Source organism: Suillus discolor (assembly GCF_016758755.1).
Source record: "Suillus discolor strain FC423 chromosome Unknown F5147scaffold_105, whole genome shotgun sequence".
In the NCBI taxonomy this organism is placed as follows: domain Eukaryota; kingdom Fungi; phylum Basidiomycota; class Agaricomycetes; order Boletales; family Suillaceae; genus Suillus; species Suillus discolor.
In genome coordinates, this window is record NW_024541352.1 from 56397 (window position 1) to 71939 (window position 15543).

The 15543-nt window shown below is 49.4% G+C and overlaps 4 protein-coding genes across 4 annotated transcripts; 1 reads left to right on the top strand and 3 right to left on the bottom strand.

The window, feature by feature from the left end:
- Nucleotides 1–351: 351 nt before the first annotated feature.
- On the bottom strand, nt 352–1796 carry F5147DRAFT_724950 (uncharacterized protein). Its single transcript, XM_041439089.1, has 6 exons — nt 1762–1796; nt 1476–1700; nt 1378–1428; nt 1134–1321; nt 943–1077; nt 352–892 (listed from the first exon to the last, which is right to left on the bottom strand). The coding sequence occupies exons 2-6, from the start codon at nt 1568–1570 to the stop codon at nt 459–461; spliced, it is 903 nt and encodes a 300-aa protein (XP_041286146.1). The 5' UTR covers nt 1571–1700; nt 1762–1796; the 3' UTR covers nt 352–458.
- A 6544-nt stretch (nt 1797–8340) lies between these two features.
- F5147DRAFT_643540 (DExH-box splicing factor binding site-domain-containing protein) lies at nt 8341–9933 on the bottom strand. Its single transcript, XM_041433123.1, has 2 exons — nt 9606–9933; nt 8341–9552 (listed from the first exon to the last, which is right to left on the bottom strand). The coding sequence occupies exons 1-2, from the start codon at nt 9908–9910 to the stop codon at nt 8451–8453; spliced, it is 1407 nt and encodes a 468-aa protein (XP_041286147.1). The 5' UTR covers nt 9911–9933; the 3' UTR covers nt 8341–8450.
- A 55-nt stretch (nt 9934–9988) lies between these two features.
- On the bottom strand, nt 9989–12980 carry F5147DRAFT_643542 (transcriptional repressor TCF25-domain-containing protein). The gene is made up of 10 exons (XM_041433124.1): nt 12772–12980; nt 12645–12719; nt 12412–12590; nt 11939–12363; nt 11793–11882; nt 11592–11745; nt 11271–11544; nt 11078–11220; nt 10245–11028; nt 9989–10186 (listed from the first exon to the last, which is right to left on the bottom strand). Exons 1-10 carry the CDS (start codon nt 12904–12906, stop codon nt 10064–10066), a joined length of 2382 nt encoding a protein of 793 aa, XP_041286148.1. The 5' UTR covers nt 12907–12980; the 3' UTR covers nt 9989–10063.
- Nucleotides 12981–15305, top strand: F5147DRAFT_724968 (major facilitator superfamily domain-containing protein). Its single transcript, XM_041439090.1, has 10 exons — nt 12981–13062; nt 13122–13235; nt 13297–13306; nt 13361–13435; nt 13485–13744; nt 13809–14319; nt 14376–14396; nt 14449–14589; nt 14642–14851; nt 14913–15305. Exons 2-10 carry the CDS (start codon nt 13143–13145, stop codon nt 15233–15235), a joined length of 1644 nt encoding a protein of 547 aa, XP_041286149.1. The 5' UTR covers nt 12981–13062; nt 13122–13142; the 3' UTR covers nt 15236–15305.
- Nucleotides 15306–15543: the final 238 nt, after the last annotated feature.

The window sequence follows — 15543 nt, forward strand, 5'->3', positions numbered from 1 at the left end:
GGCCGGATCATGTGACACTACATCGTTGTAGCACTCGATCCGAGATAGCCCAAAATATTGCCCTCTGATGTATCTGCAGGCGAGTGCCGCCCACTCAAAAAGTCCATCGGCTTTCTCAGTGAGGACTGCAGACTCTCTGTACTGAAAATCCAATCCCTTCAACTCATTGGATACGTAAGCACAGATGTCACGCTCCGTGAGTGCTGTTGGAATATCATCCATCAATATCTGTCCAATATGCCCAACACCATGAAACTTGTCGTTGATGTCACGGAGCGGACGAGAGGTGACAATGAAGCAGATGTTGTCTGGGAGGTCTGTGATTTTGGGAACGGTGGGGTTGTGATGTTTGCCAGCCAGAATATGTAGGAGGTCTTTCCGTATCTCTGCTCCACCGCTCTCGTCCAGTGCATCAATTATGATCACAATGGGTCCAATAGTTAACCCAGATGTCTTTCTCAGTGGTTCAATGATAAGATCCTGCCACTGCTCGGTGATATCCGCTGCATTATTGCGCAAATTGAAGTTCGCGTTCTGAACTCATCTGCTAATGCCCGCATCATCTCCCGATCACGGTCAGCCAGGTGGCACGTGATTGTGTAAAAGATCTTTTCATGGCGACGGTCTGCTTCTCGCAGGCGGTCAAAACAGTAGCATGAAACAAGCCCTCCCACATTATGGACCCATTTAGCAATGGTGTGGGCGATAGCTGATTTCCCCTTGCCTGCGGGGCCAGATAGCCACAGCACGCGTGGAACGTGGTCCCCAGTGCTGTTGACCCAATCCATGATCTGGGAAAGGATTTCTGTACGCATCCCTTCAAGGCATTCTTTCCTGGGATCCAGTCCCGCGTCCTCTGCATAGATCATGCAGTTGAGGTGGTGTATTTCTCCTGAAAAGGTATGATTATATGTCAAAAAACAAGCACGTCCGAACGCTTACCCGTATGGTGGATGTGTATAGAGACATTGCGAGCCACTTGGTCCCGGAGGTTTTGCATGAGTGCATCTAACACGTCACTGTACTGTTGGATCGCATCAGTCGTTTCTGAGACGATGTTCTTTCCGAGTCTATTCCCTGTTATAACGGCAGAAACTTAAGACGGTGCAAAGCGCGACAGCCTGTTAACTCACAAAAGCTCTTGATTTCTGAATGATATTTGATAAATTGAGCGCACTCAAGGGTCTGCCGGGATATCTGTCCAAGGGTGATGCGCATCGAAGAGATTCGTCCAAGCATCTGATCTTGTGCTATAAAGTAGTAAACTTGAGACAACTTCTGGAGAAGTTCGAGTACCGCTGCGTCGCGATCTGCTTGAGATCTGCACGAATGATCACTGAGCGATGTAAGATACGAAGAGACAAAAAGAAACCATACTTTAGCCGCACGAGACAACACGCCCAGTGCCATCTTTGCATATGGATGTACCTGTGGAACAAAATTAGTTCGGTTCTGATTGAGAAGGGGGCCCATACATCCGCGAGCTTTTCGATAACAGCGTCAAATGTTTTGAGGGGTTGGAGATATGTGTCCGGAAAATTGTTTGCAATATCGAGATCCTCTTGTGCATTCTTGACAGCAGACGCCGCAGTTACCGCAGGTCTCAAAAGCAAATATATGTGCTCTGTAGCATCTTGTGCATGCTGAGGTAGCGATTGGATATCAGCCTCCACTTTTGCACCAGAGGGAGCAACCTGAACCTGCGCGATCACCAAAATTTAGAGAGAGCACAGAGAGTAAAAGGCAAGTATGAGAACTTGCCTCGATATTCGGGGTTGATAAACGTTCATCACTTGGTGGAGCAGGGCTAAGACTGTGGGAATCTTTCGAGCGCTTGTTGCAATCTTAGTCGTGTTCCAGATGCTCATTACGCATGTTCGGGGACTCACCATCCTTAACTTTTTCGCATCCTCCTTAAGCTTCTTCAGAAACACACAGATTCTGCCACGGGGTCGATGCTAGACCAAGAATATGTCAATGTCAGTGTTCAAGCTCAAGTTTAGAGTGGAGTGAACCAAGTGATCCTCATAACCACATACCGAGCTTCCAGAAGCTGTTGCTTGACTGGATGGGTGGGTTTCTTGAGTCGAATCTTTTGATGAGTTGCCTTTCTGCCGAGTCATTGTGAATTGTGAATAAATAATAGTTGAAGCAAAGAAATGGGACTCAGGAGGACTCGGTCCTACGCATGTGAGTATATGCTACTCGCTGATTGGACATCCGACACGCCGATCTGTCTTTGGGCTCGTACTATATACCTATTACCGTCACGTCGAATCTAACTCTCATCCACGTTCCGTCGAACCGTCTGAGTTTCTAGTGTCCTACCCTCTGGGTAGCTTCCATTTCCCTGCTGTGTTATTATTTCAGTCCGATGCTAACACCTCCTGCTGTGCCGCGTCGGACTCGTAAGTCAGTGATCTCGCCTGTCAATGTACTTTCTCCCGCTACCTTTGCAAACTCCTTCCTCCCTCCTCTCGCACGGACACAGCTTCTTTCTGACATTTGTGATCCCTTGGATATACGTTCTTCTCTTACTTCCTTCTCACTCGACTCGACGGTCTCTTTGCAGTTCCCTGCTATATTGCCCCTACCTCCTAGCTGATCTCCCTCACTGGGCGCCAGTATTCACGGACGTTCACACACAGATCCGCCAACGTCAACGGCTGCCATCATATTTCCAACTTACATATTTTTCAGTCTTGACTACACACCAACAAATCATCTGCTACCGCTAGTGGTCCTACAACCTTCAAAGCCCACTTATAAACCGCTCGTCATTGCCGCCCATTTTTTATGTTTGTCATGCCTTGGGTCAACTGGGATGCCTCGTTCATTTTCACACTGTAGTCCAGGTCTCACATCCATTTGTACACCATGATGCCGATGATAACTTGATTCGTGAAGATTATGTTCCTCATCCATCCAATTCCCAACCGTTAGCCACATGGCAGCTCATGGCTAGAGAAGACGAGGACATTCCGTGGGCATTGCTCGTCTCATACATCAGATATGCCGTTACAATATCTCTAGCGTCTTGATCATGTCCAGAATAGAAGAAAGGTCTTTAACTTGCGCAGTGATATCATGATCTGACGCGATCCTCTTGTATTCTCCGCCACGCTGCTGCGCTAGCAAAAATGCTCCAAAAGGCTGTTCAAGGCGAGCAGTCAACCGTAAAGCTCGATCACTCAGTTCCGGATCAACCGAATCCTGTGCTTCGGAGAACCCATCAAAGGAGTTCTGTAACGGAGACCCGGGCGCAGACCAATAATCTTCTTCGCTCTGCATGTCGTTATCAACGTCAAGCAGCTCTGCCAAGCCAGACGGCTCCGCAAAGTCAGGAAGCTCCAGGAGATACCGATTCCACGGACGAACAAGCAAGAACGTCTGCATAGTGGGTCGTGCTGATAAGAACTGAGTCAACTTATCCTTCGTGGTGATCAGCAGATCACGAAGCCCGTCGGCCTTGACTTCATATATCTCCTGGTCCTGAGCGCGACTCCGTTTGACTGCTGTGACGCGGAATGCGATGCAAGGCAGATGCAGCCTGCAGTTTGCGAAACGAGGCGCTTTCAGGTCGTCAAGTAGGGTGTAAATTGACATTGCGAAATCCACACCCGCGACATCTCGGGGCGACGAGATGGACGCTTGAATGTCATCTTCTGATAGAGATGGCAGGGTGTATGGTGGAGCTTTGTATGAAGTGATGTCGGCCGGCAGACAGCTATTGAATTCGGATGATTGCCCCACCCAGTCCAGGGCACTGATGTCGCCCGACTGAGCTACTACCTCCTGTAAAAGCCTCCCAAGCGCCTTTTGCCTTTTCTCTCCATAAATGACAGGTAGGTTGACGCCGAAGATACCAAACAATGAGTATGCGATGTCTTCCTGCCACGTGGTGACACGCGCCGACACCCATTGGAGTTTCACCCGGGCGTCTCTCATCCCTGGACGGAAGGCAACAAGGGACCGTGCATCTATACCCGTCGCACGTCCCATCTCCTGCATGATCGCAAGGGAATCCTTATGGTTGGGAGAACGATCATCGAGATATAGTGACCAATCCTTCTGATAAAACAGAACAAATTTTGGAGCCAAGAATTCTTGAACTGTCCATCCTCGTGTATTCCAAGCGCTACTTGCGAGTGCCCCAGGCTGTGACGAAGGCGGAACATCCGACAGGTAGATGATGGTAAGTGCCGAGTGGCGATACCAGATAAACATGGAGTTGACCGATTGTTGGACCTCAACATTGTTGGTCTGGTCGATGCAACAGGTATCGATCCATGTCCAGCGATACCCCATATCACGAGCAGTTTTACAGAATGACTGCAACTTTGGGATCCCGCCGACTGGATCCAAGTCGTACACCACCTTGTTCTGGATGTCATGCAGCGATGGCTCCGCCCCTTCCCACCTATGCGATAGCATGACATAACGGAAATACATCGCCACCACGTCTCGAATGCGCTCCATTTGAAGGTCTGCATGTTTCATTGTGGATGACAAAAGTTCTTTGTACTCTGCGCTCATTCTGAAGGCATTGATCTGTACCTCGCGATTGCACAAGCGCCCAGTGGAGGTGTTGATTAGACGATGCGGGGCGTCTTCGAGCTGAGCTTTAATCCTGTGTTCGATAGCACCTTCTGCTTCGGATGGACTAGCATACTGTCGACGCAAGTCTGGACAAGGAGTCAACCATGTTTGATGGATGTGCTATTTGGGACGTACTTGTCGCTTCCGTGTCGGGAGCATCTTCCAACTTGGAGAGCATGATTTTGAACGCCTCGATGGCTTCGTCGTATCGATGTGCGCCATGAAGTACCTCATGCTTCAACTGATATCCAAAGTAAGATGAGGGGTTGAGTTCGATGACCTGCGCATCATGAAGATGAGCGTCGAATACGAAACAGTAGCTGTCATCACACCTTTTCCGCGTCAAGGAGTGCATCGTCCCATAGCATTTTTCCCAACCTTGCTTTACTGCGGTTTGCAAAGATTGTACCGGTTGCCAAATCAAGGTGGATTGCTGCAGAGTAAAGCTCGATAGCCCTGTCGTAATCACCCGCAGCGAGGGCATCATCTCCAACGGCAGCAAGGCCAGTTGCTCCGCTAGTAGGATAGAGCATGCTGCAATCTTGTTTGAAAGCTAAGTGGCATGAGGTTGAGAATTATATCCGATTGAAATCACGAAGACTTGCCAGTGGACCAATCAATGCAGCGTGCTTTCGTAGCCTCATCGGCCCTATCCATCATGTACCGATATGCTTCGATGGCTTCTGGAAGTCTACCTGCCCGAAGGAGCACATTGCACTGATTCTGATGTGCAGTTTGCCACAAGGACTTGAGGTCCCACCCGAATAACTAGAGAAAGTACAATCGGGCGTGAAAAAATGTTGAGTTGCATTGCAATCAACCTACCACCACGAAGATGTCATATCTAAAATGGATGGCCGACATAGATGAGAAATCGATAATGTTGACGGCAGCAGTGAAGTGGTCAGCCGCTTCGTTGTGACGTGCGCCATCTAATGCACTCATTCCCAATTGGACATGTAGATAAGCCTGAAGTGCGAGATTCGCAAAATCAGCATCGACGCACGAATCTGGAGTTGACTGTGTCAGGAGCACTCACCTCCACGATGCCACAGGCAAGAGAATTTGGATTGGGACGCGTAATGGCTAGCTCTTGAACCCGCATAATTGCCTCGTCACGTTGATTTGCATTGAAAATCACAATGGCCTGACAGCTGTTGTGTAAGTAGCGAGTACGTGAGACACAATCAACATACCTTGATCAAAAGTAGAAGACGAGTTTTATTCAAGTCTGCGTCCACGTACATGAACGCGATATCAAACGCTTTCATCGCATCTTCAAACTGTCGTTTTCCACAGAGGGCGATGCCCTTGGAGATACAGCCCATCAAGGATGGTTGAATGCTGATGCTCTATATCACCATATAGATTGGTCTGCGTCGAAAAGGTCACGACGGAACGGTGCGACTCACTTTTAGTGCATCATAAAGTGCGCGATCCCAGTCTGAATTTCTTGCCTTGACAAACGAGCGATTCGCGTAAGAATTGTAGTCGTTGGCATCATCGTTGATCTCTTGGGTAAGTAGCCGGTCAGCAGTAGGCAAGTCCCCAGTTACGCATGCATTGCGTGCTGTCGTGTTGATGGCGAGGATCTGAATCACGCATGGTTAGATTGCGTGGTAAGAACGAAGGCCAGAAACAAGCCTCGCAATCAGACTGTTGAGCCTTGGGATTAAGATTGAGGATCAACAGGCAATGAGACGAGCAAAGAATGGGAACTCACATTATCTGCTACTTGTTCCTCCAAAGTGTCTTTCCGTGATGCGGCATCCTTGTAGAAAATGAGATAAAGAAGGGACGGAAAATGAACAGAATCTCACATCTGATGCCTGGTCCTCAAGAATGTCCTCCACCAAAGGTACTGCCCACTTTGAGATTATCGCATCTTTTCCTCCACTCAGGATGTACTTGCCATCCTTGGAGAAGGCGACACAATACACCTCATCAGAGTGCTTGAATATGGCGATAGTTCGTCGATCCGAAAGCCGCCAAAGGCGAACCTGGTTGTCTCTAGATGCAGACGCGAGAAGGGTGCCGGTAGGGTTCAAGGCAATCATGAAGACAAAGTTAGTATGGCCCTTGCAAGGTTCACCGACCTGCTGCCAAGTCGATGAATCCCAGATCCGTATGGTGGGATCACTCGCAGAACCAGCTGAGACAAGCTGTTTGCCATCGGGCGTCCATGCAAGTGTAGTATTCCATGGTCCATTGAACGCAGAGTGGTGACCCTGGAACTTCGCGACGCGTTCTCTCTTCTGTGGATTCCATATTTGAATATCATTCTGGGTTGCGATGGCAAGATATTCACCAGACGGCGAATACCGAGCACAGCGGACATCAGACCCACAATTGATTGGATCTCCTTCCACCAACCATGTTTTCGTGTTCCAGAGCTCCACTGTGGTGTCCCATGAGCCACTCGCTAGGAATGTGCTGTCTGGGGAGAAATCAAGCGACCCTATCGCTTTGGAGTGGACTTTGATAGGCTGTGTGAGGGATTCGCCATCTTTGTTCCAGACTATGACCTCTCCATCATTATTACCACTTGCGATCCATTCCCCATCTTTTGATACTGCAAGTTCTCGTATGCCGGAGCGATTCCCTTCTATTATCTTCAATGCAACACCGGTTTCCAAGTCCCACAGACGAAGCTTCTTGTCGTACGAGGCTGTCACCATACGGGGTCTATCGGGGAAGGCTGCAACTCCAAAGATACTATCTCTATGACCTTTAAATGTTTGAGTAGTCGTGGTGATTCGAATGGGGGGCTTTTCTGCCTCTGCCATGCTGCTCGAGGTGGACGGTGTTGAGCACAACTTGCTGGAGAGGTTGTGGGTGTCTTGGTCTAAATTTGAAAGGTGCGTGTACCGGGCCTTTTTGTGCTTCTTCACAGCCTCAACCTGCTTTGTGTATCACAACTGTGTATCCCAGGCTATGATGTCATATTGATAGGCCGAGTAGCCTCAAGCTTGCTCATGCAGTGATGTGGCAAGCAACGGAGCTGCCATCATAACTTCAATGTCGGTGCAATCACACATCTGATTACGACCTCAAGACAATTTATGAGTTTAATGCCTCGATGCTGAAGAGGGTTGGAAAGCCACACGAACCTTGTTATAGGTCTAGCACTGTCATCCCATCGTGCTCTCCTCGCAAGCGCTACTCATGACCACACCGTTAACCTCTGGGCCTTCGAGTTCTGCCAGCTCTTTGATGTCCAACATCCTGGCAGCATTCTGACTCACGCCATTTGGTTTACACGACGGTCTGGACCAAGATTGGTATGCGTGATACTCCATCCGACAGCATTTTTCCCGTACAAAAAGATCCCAACATATAATGCATATCACGCGCACAGATCTATTCCTGAAGCGCTAACATGGCACGAGCTATAATAATTAATGATAGGCCTATGTTCGAGTGTAGTACTTGTGTTGGCATCCTTGACGTCATATATAGTATATTTGATGACATGAATCAATCTAGATCGATCTGAACGTCAAAAGCACTCGGCGAATAAAATGATCTGGCTACCACGACACACCGAGGTCAATCTCATCGAGATCGCATCTCGAATATAGTCATCCCAAGCCTTAAAGCTTAATTGTCAAATCTGTTGAGTCGAGTCAGCAGCAACACGCACTTGCATGGTTCCTTCCTGCCAGACTGTGCCGAATTCATGATAGTCTTGACATCTTGCCTGATGACCTTCTTCACCATCCGACGCTTAAGCCCATCAGCCAAACAAACTAAGGAATGTCATCCAGCAAACGTCCATCAGCGTACAGTGAGAGAATACAATACATGGATGTAGCATAGACCTACGACAGAAAGGTGTGATGGTACCATGATTAATCTTGCCTGTCCCGTCCTCCCCGTTTGCTGTCCCCGTCTTTGCGTCGATCACGGTCATCGTAGTCTCGGACTCTGTCACGACGTTTGTCGACATCACGATCTCGGTCCCTTCGGTCCAAGTCCCTGTCGCTGTCCCTTCTACTATCATCTCTTCTCCTCCTGCCATCTCGGTCTCCTCGATCGTCACGGTCGCGTTCTCGTCGCCCATCGCGATCACCTTCTCTCCTAGACTTGTCGTAGTCATCATCCCTCCTTCTATCACTCCTCCTTTCACGATCATCGTCCCTCCTACTGCTCTTCGCTTCGCTCCTTCTCTCAGGCGACCGCGAAGCCCTCCTCGAAACAGTCGCACTCCCATTCCTGCTCTCTTCCCTACTGCTTTCCTGTCTCACAAGCGGGATATACCGCTTCTCGTCCCCTCGCCGTTTCTTCTTCTGCTTGCTGCCGTCATCTAGTACCTCCTGTTCCTTTGCACCAATTCCTAAGAGTGCAGGGCGCGATTTCGGAAGGTAAGGCTCCACCAGTGCATTCTTCTTTGCTCGTTCAGAGCTTGTAACAGCCCCGCCATCCACCCAACCCATGCCACGAAGCATAGCAGCTCCAAACGCAGTAATGGGCACACGCGCATAGTCCTCGATAGTCGCAACATCCGGAAGATCAACAACGTCTTGCTGAAGGGCTTCAGTTTCGCTGGGAGGAACAGGAATAGAATCGATCTGAGGCGCCGAGTCCATACCCCCATCCAGCAGCGCACGAAGGGCCTTTTGGTCTTCCGTCTCTTCTACAATATCTTCTTTTTGTCTCTCTTCTACCATCATGTTATTCTCTTCGTCAGTAGGCGTCGTACTTCTTTCTACTTTGGCTTCTTTGTTGCCGAACTGGATACCTGAGAGTTGAGGGCCGGAGTTGATGGAGTCGCGCGTTCCAAGTCCTCCAACGCTCCCGTCCGCACCTGTGCTTGCCTTAGCAGAATCAGGTACGAACCGTGCAGCCCCTGCACGTCGTTTCCGTGCTGCCTCCCGCCAATCCGGATTCGGCTTCGAAGGAATAACAAGAGGGCCCGCAGGGGCTTTACTCTTATTCTTTTTTCCATTCACACTAGCACCTTTTGTGAGCTGTAGAAATGTTGAAAAAAGCAGAGGGAGACGCACCGCTGTGCACCGAACTTGTTGAAAGAAGTGATTAGCTCGTCTTCGAGACGGTCGTCTTCGTCGTCGCTGGTGTCTGGCTCGTCTTTAGGCCCACCATCGGCGAACACGATCCCGCTCTCCTCTTCATCGTCGGAATCCTCGCGGGAGCTGTAGGTACGAGGAGAACCTGTGAGTGGGGAGCCAGAAGCGGAGCTGGCGGCACTGGAGAGGTGGCGAGGGAGTGCTGACAGTTTGAATTTGTCGCTGGCCCTGTCGTTGTCGGCTGCTGGGGGTTTTCGGACAGTAAATGATAGTTTAGACTCCATCGTTGTGCGGGACACAGCAAGCGTTCGATGGAGGAATGAATCCAAAGCTTAGTCATCATGACAGACACATTCTGGATCCGTGAAATCAATGCATAGAATTGAGTTGGCACGCTAAAAGTACACTTGGCTCGCGTAGAAGTGTACATAATATTCCTAGTCAACTCCGTCATGGTCTCGTTCCTCAGCATCACTATCAGATTCATCCCCATCAGCTGTAGCCGCGCCACCACCCCAAAACCTATTCAACAGATTCCTTACAACCCGTATGGGCATGGGCTGGAACAATCACATCAGCACCTTCGTTGGAAAAGCCAGATATCGAAAGACAGCTCACAGCAATATACTCGTCCTCGTCCTCGTCCTCGTCCTCGTCCTCATTCTCATCTTCTTCCTCGCTTTGATCCTCGTCCGCCAACGCTGGCGCTGTTTCTGCTGCACCTCTCGGAGCCATCGGTTCCAAGTCCAACCCATCATCATCACCCTCCTCCATCGGCAATCCACCCGGCATACCCCCTTCACCCGGCATACCAACACCGCCCTCCCCAGCCATCGCAAAATCAAGCATCATATCATTGAGCGCCTCTTCTGGCATCTCTGCCATCATCTGCACAAACTGCACCACACCACCAGGCAACTGTCTCGCCAGCCCGGGATTCGCATTAAACAGCGCTTCGATTTGTGCCCTGATTCCTGCGTCTGGGATGAGTCGCTCCAACGCACGCGCGTCCCGTCGGCGAGGACGCACACTGAATATCTCTTCTGCACCTGCAAAGAAAGCATCATTATATTCAGAGGATGCTGTGAGTGGTGGAAGCGGATCGCATGCAAGCTGTTTGGCTAGTAAGACAGAGCGTGGGATGAAAGGGGTGAGGTTCCGGAAGCTTTGTTCGAGGACGAGAATATGTCGATAGACAGAGTAGCGAAGCGTTGTCGAGGCGTACATTTGGAGGAACCGCTCACGCGTTGGATTGGAGCGTTGAGCGTTGAGTGACGATCGAATTCCATTAGCGGTATTTTCGAACCATTTCATATGTGAAGCAGATTTCCATAGAGGTGCGGATCGCTGAGCATAGAGATGAGATAAGAGGTGGAGAATGCTTTGCGCAGGTGACAGCCCACTTCAATCGCTGTTAGTACACGGGTATCTGACAGATCAATTTAACGCACATTCCGTCAGTTTGAATCCGGAATGCTCTGTGTTCGCGCAGCTCCGGAGACAGTGAAATTTCACACTTGTCAGCCAGGAGTGGTACCACCTCTGGGAAGGCCAGCATAGCCTGCTTCAGCGCATCCGCACTGCTGCCTACGCTCTACCATTTCAAGATTAATACACCGCTGATGGTACGAACAGAAAATTTACCTGCCCCCCGCCTGCTTTTTCCCTCGCAAAAAGCGCCAGGGCTCTCGCATACGCCCATCCAGGTAGTGCACTTGGATTCAAATGATCCTCGAATGCCGTCTTTGCGCAAGCAAACTCGGAGTATACGTCCAAGAGCCATTGACCCATACCTGATTTGATGGAAACAAAGTCAAGATGGAACAGGACACCGTGTGGATCCGTCCATGGTTCGAGAGAGTACAGAAGGCGCCCAAACTCGAACGCGGTACGGATACATCCGCGACGCTGGAGATCACTGTGACAAATTAGTCTCCAAGATATGTGCACGGGAGAGGGACATACGTGACCTGTCGATGCAATGCAAGGAAGAAGGGACGATTCTCGACACGGTTGAAATCGAGGCGGTTGAGTCCATTCGTGAAGCTGTATGACCCTAAGAAAGCGCGTTCATATGAGAAGAGCGCCCGATCCACGTATTCCACGGCTTGGCTGTAATCTGTTCTGATTTTATAACATGAACATGTTCGAAAACGGACCACTGACCTTCTTGATGGCGATATACCTCTGCCAGCTGCAGCAGTGTATCGCCATGCCACGGGAGCTTCTGCAAAACTCCCCGCAGCGCTTCGGGATCTGGTCCCAGGGATAACTATGAGCGTTATGAGAAGGTATACGATGAAAAACGCTACCTGCTGAGGATACGGCCTGCATAAAAGTTTTTGTGGCACCCTTGTACCTCTTACTATATTCAACAGTCCACCACTTGTCTCCTGCAGCCGGGCTACTTCTATCTGTAATCTTTTGTTGCACCTCCTCGTCGGTTAATGGGCGAGAAGAGAGTCCTTCACGTGGTTTGATCATGCTCCATGATGGATGTGGTCGTGTAAGTTGTGAACGCTGAGCCTGGGTTGGAACAACGCCCCTCCGTTTTTTGGAGCCGCCAGAGGAGGAAGTCTCTGACGATTTTGCAGCTATAACGGCTTTTGCGCCAAAGAACTTGCGCATTTCTGCTTCTGCATCGAGATTGGATACTGAGACAGATAGAAGGGACACAAGAGATGCATTTCGAGTCGTTGACGATGAGGAAGTAGCCACGCTTTGTAGTTCTGGGTATCTTTGCGTTGATGAGCATATTAGGCGGCAGTTAGAATTTTAGACGCACTTTTGGGAAAGCTCTGCGAGCGCCGTGTCTAGATCGTCCAGACCGTCTTTCTTCTTCTCTTTTCCCTTGCCTTTCTTTGAAGATTTAGGCTGCTGGGGCTTCGGTACCTCAGCGGGTTTATCCTGCTGAGGGTTTGCCGGTGCATCGGATGCTACTGGTTTCTTCTTCTTCTTCTTTGCCTGCGTTCAAATTAGTCAGTCGGTCTCAAATAATAATATATAGTAGTTGCGCGCCTTCTTTGCCTTTGTGGGCTTAGATGTTTCGTCATCGCTGTTAGGTTCATCGTGGTCATCTTCTGCAGTGGAAAGCTGGGTCCATCGTTACGATCTCCACAAAGATTCGTTCCAGGGTTGAACTTACCGCTGCAAACCCCGATGGTACTATCGGCGCTGGTTCTTCCTCGCTGTCGGTATCGACGGCCGCAGCAGTCTGGTTTCCTAACGCAAGAAGCTCTTCTTGCTCGCGCTGCTGTCGTTTATTAATTCGTGCGGGCATGGGGTATGTTGTGGTCGATGATTAATGAAAGCTATGTTTATCTTTGGTTATTATCTAATCTTCTCAAGTACTCCAGTTCAACAAGCCTTCTATCTTCTGCACGTTTGCTTCCGACTTTATTTTTCGACATTCGTTTTTTCGTCGCCATCGTCGTTGGTGAGTTCGAGGAACACCGCTGATTCAACGCTTCGTAATCTCAAGGCTGCTATAATAAGGTCGAGTGACTCCCTTCAAACATGGAAGCACAGCCCCCCGCGCTGCTCAGCGCACCGCGGATGTTGACGCTTGTAGGATCTATCCTCGTATCCCTCAGTTCAGGGACAAACTATGTGCGCAAAATTTCCATGATATGTATATGTGTGGCGTTGAAAGTAGTTTTGCTGCGACCAGATATACTCTGGTGAGTAATACTTACGTGTGTCGATAAGATCCTTGGCATGATGTCCTATCGCAGCATACGCTCCACAATTAGGCGCACGTTTGTTCCTCTCCCACACCCAGTTGAATGTTATCGGCCTCGCAGGGAATGGTACGCTAATCATTCAAATCAACTCGACCAAATTCTAAGCTTTATTCAGTGGGTGTATATCTGAGCGGCCCAGCCTGGGGTCGAGTAGTCGATACAAGGGGTCCTCGTATTCCGCTTATCAGTGCCTCTGCCTGCCTCCTCATAGGATATCTCGGCATAAGGGGCATCTACGACAATGGTGCTGGAACAGCAATATCGTTCATGCATCTTGTCATCCTCATTGCCTGCACTTTCATAACCGGGTTGGCTGGAAATGCAGGCCTTGCCGTTGCTGTAAACACTACGGCCAAGAGCTTCCCTGAAACCTCGGTTTGTTTCCGTACTTTGATCCATCCATGAATAAGTCAAACTGAAGGAATGGCCTTTTATGCAGCGCGGAACTATCACAGGTCTCGTTCTGTCTGGTTTCGGCTTATCCGCGTTTTTCTTCGCTACAGTCGCCAGTATCGCATTCCCTGGCGACACATCTGCTCTTCTCCTTGTCCTGGGCCTCGGAGCTGCCATGCCCATGCTTCTTGGTCTTGTGATAGTCCGTCAAATTCCGTTACCTCCTCCGAGTACCACACTCGGTATCGAAGGGGGCCTTCATGGACGCGAGGGATATCACCCGATTCCGAGCGGTGATGCCGCTCTATTTATTCATGAGAATGACAGCCACACCTCCCTTCTTGATCCCACGGAACTCGTATACGAGGCACCAAACTATCATGTCCCCGAATCATCGACCGCAGTGGAACTTGTGTCGGACCGGATTGTATCGAGAGGGTCGAGTGCCAAGAGGAGTGCGAGTCGTGCAAGGCCCGTGCATGATGGGCCTAATGTCTATGGGAAGCAACTATGGCTTACCCCAGATTTTTATCTTATTTTTGTTATCATGTCGCTTCGTGAGTTGAGTTTATCTGCTTTTCATACCTGCTGACCGATGCTTGGCATGTATTAGTAAGCGGAACCGGGCTCATGTGTAGGTGTTTCTCATCAGGGTCAATTGGGTCGCCTCACTCAAAGTTCTGCAGATATCAATAATGTTGGTTCCATATCTCAGGCATTATATGCCAAGGGGAATCCTAATTACGACGAGTTAGAAGCTTTGCGATGGCAAGCCGCACAGGTTTCAACTCTCAGTGTTTGCAACTTCGCAGGACGTATTCTTACTGGTTCATATCTTTGTCCTTCTACTTCGCTATATTCGCTTATTTCATACACCAGGATTAATTGCGGACTTGATCCGAATTCGCCTACGTCTCCCTCGTGCATACTGTCTTTGCATCGTTTCAACGCTCTTTGTCGTCTCTCAATTGTCTGCCATCAGCATCAACGACGTTGCGCATCTTTGGAAAGCAACTGCGCTACTTGGGCTCGCATACGGTGGTCTGTTCGGCATTGCCCCTACGATTATCATTGACTGGTTTGGGCTGAGTGAGTAGTAGACTAGGTGCTGATGAGTCATGCTAAAAGGGACTGATGTGAATTATTCTAGCACATCTCTCGGAGAATTGGGGATATGTCTCACTCAGTCCACTAGTGGGAGGGAATATTTTCTCGCTTCTGTTCGGTCGTAACCTCGATTCACACGCCTCAGACGATGACACCGGAACACATTCTTCTTTACCCTTGGTAAGGCGTGGTGGTCTTCCAAGCGAACGCCAATGTTTTGATGGACGCGACTGCTATGTCTCGAGTTTGTACGTAACGGCGACAGCGTGCTTGATTGCACTTGGGCTGAGTGTGTGGGCGGGAATGAGGGACCAGAGAAAGACAACGGAGGCAAAGAGGGAAGTTGTTTGGGATGCTGAAGACTAAGTAGACAGAAAGTTTTAGGCAGATATTCATTGCAAGATATAATCATCATAGGCTCGCTAGAAACACCAAATTGCGGGAAACGCCACAAAAGACGTGCAACAGGCGCTGAGTAGGTGAGGCTGCATGCACATTCCGTGCCCGTTCCATGTTCATATATGCATAAGTCCAGAGGCATATTTAATTGCAATATAGATAGCATATTTAGTTACGCTGTGAATATATACGTACAGTGTGAGGTATAACATAATGAAAATATATACAGTTTGATACTACAGATATTGTACAGATTCTATGCGGTCCTGGTATTA

What these genes read in the sequence shown, in the direction of transcription:
- F5147DRAFT_724950 (XM_041439089.1), bottom strand. Translation starts at nt 1,570, where the DNA reads ATGCACAAGAGGATCTCGATATTGCAAACAATTTTCCGGACACATATC. An exon ending in TTATCGAAAAGCTCGCGGAT is followed by an intron (nt 1,429 to 1,475) that starts GTATGGGCCCCC and finishes TTTGTTCCACAG; the next exon opens with GTACATCCATATGCAAAGAT. An exon ending in TGTTGTCTCGTGCGGCTAAA is followed by an intron (nt 1,322 to 1,377) that starts GTATGGTTTCTT and finishes TCATTCGTGCAG; the next exon opens with ATCTCAAGCAGATCGCGACG.
- F5147DRAFT_643540 (XM_041433123.1), bottom strand. Translation starts at nt 9,910, where the DNA reads ATGGAGTCTAAACTATCATTTACTGTCCGAAAACCCCCAGCAGCCGAC. An exon ending in AACAAGTTCGGTGCACAGCG is followed by an intron (nt 9,553 to 9,605) that starts GTGCGTCTCCCT and finishes AAAAGGTGCTAG; the next exon opens with TGTGAATGGAAAAAAGAATA.
- F5147DRAFT_643542 (XM_041433124.1), bottom strand. Translation starts at nt 12,906, where the DNA reads ATGCCCGCACGAATTAATAAACGACAGCAGCGCGAGCAAGAAGAGCTT. An exon ending in GCAGGCCGTATCCTCAGCAG is followed by an intron (nt 11,883 to 11,938) that starts GTAGCGTTTTTC and finishes CCCTGGGACCAG; the next exon opens with ATCCCGAAGCGCTGCGGGGA. An exon ending in AAAAAGCAGGCGGGGGGCAG is followed by an intron (nt 11,221 to 11,270) that starts GTAAATTTTCTG and finishes TTGAAATGGTAG; the next exon opens with AGCGTAGGCAGCAGTGCGGA.
- F5147DRAFT_724968 (XM_041439090.1), top strand. Translation starts at nt 13,143, where the DNA reads ATGGAAGCACAGCCCCCCGCGCTGCTCAGCGCACCGCGGATGTTGACG. An exon ending in TTTTGTTATCATGTCGCTTC is followed by an intron (nt 14,320 to 14,375) that starts GTGAGTTGAGTT and finishes GGCATGTATTAG; the next exon opens with TAAGCGGAACCGGGCTCATG. An exon ending in CGCAGGACGTATTCTTACTG is followed by an intron (nt 14,590 to 14,641) that starts GTTCATATCTTT and finishes TTCATACACCAG; the next exon opens with GATTAATTGCGGACTTGATC.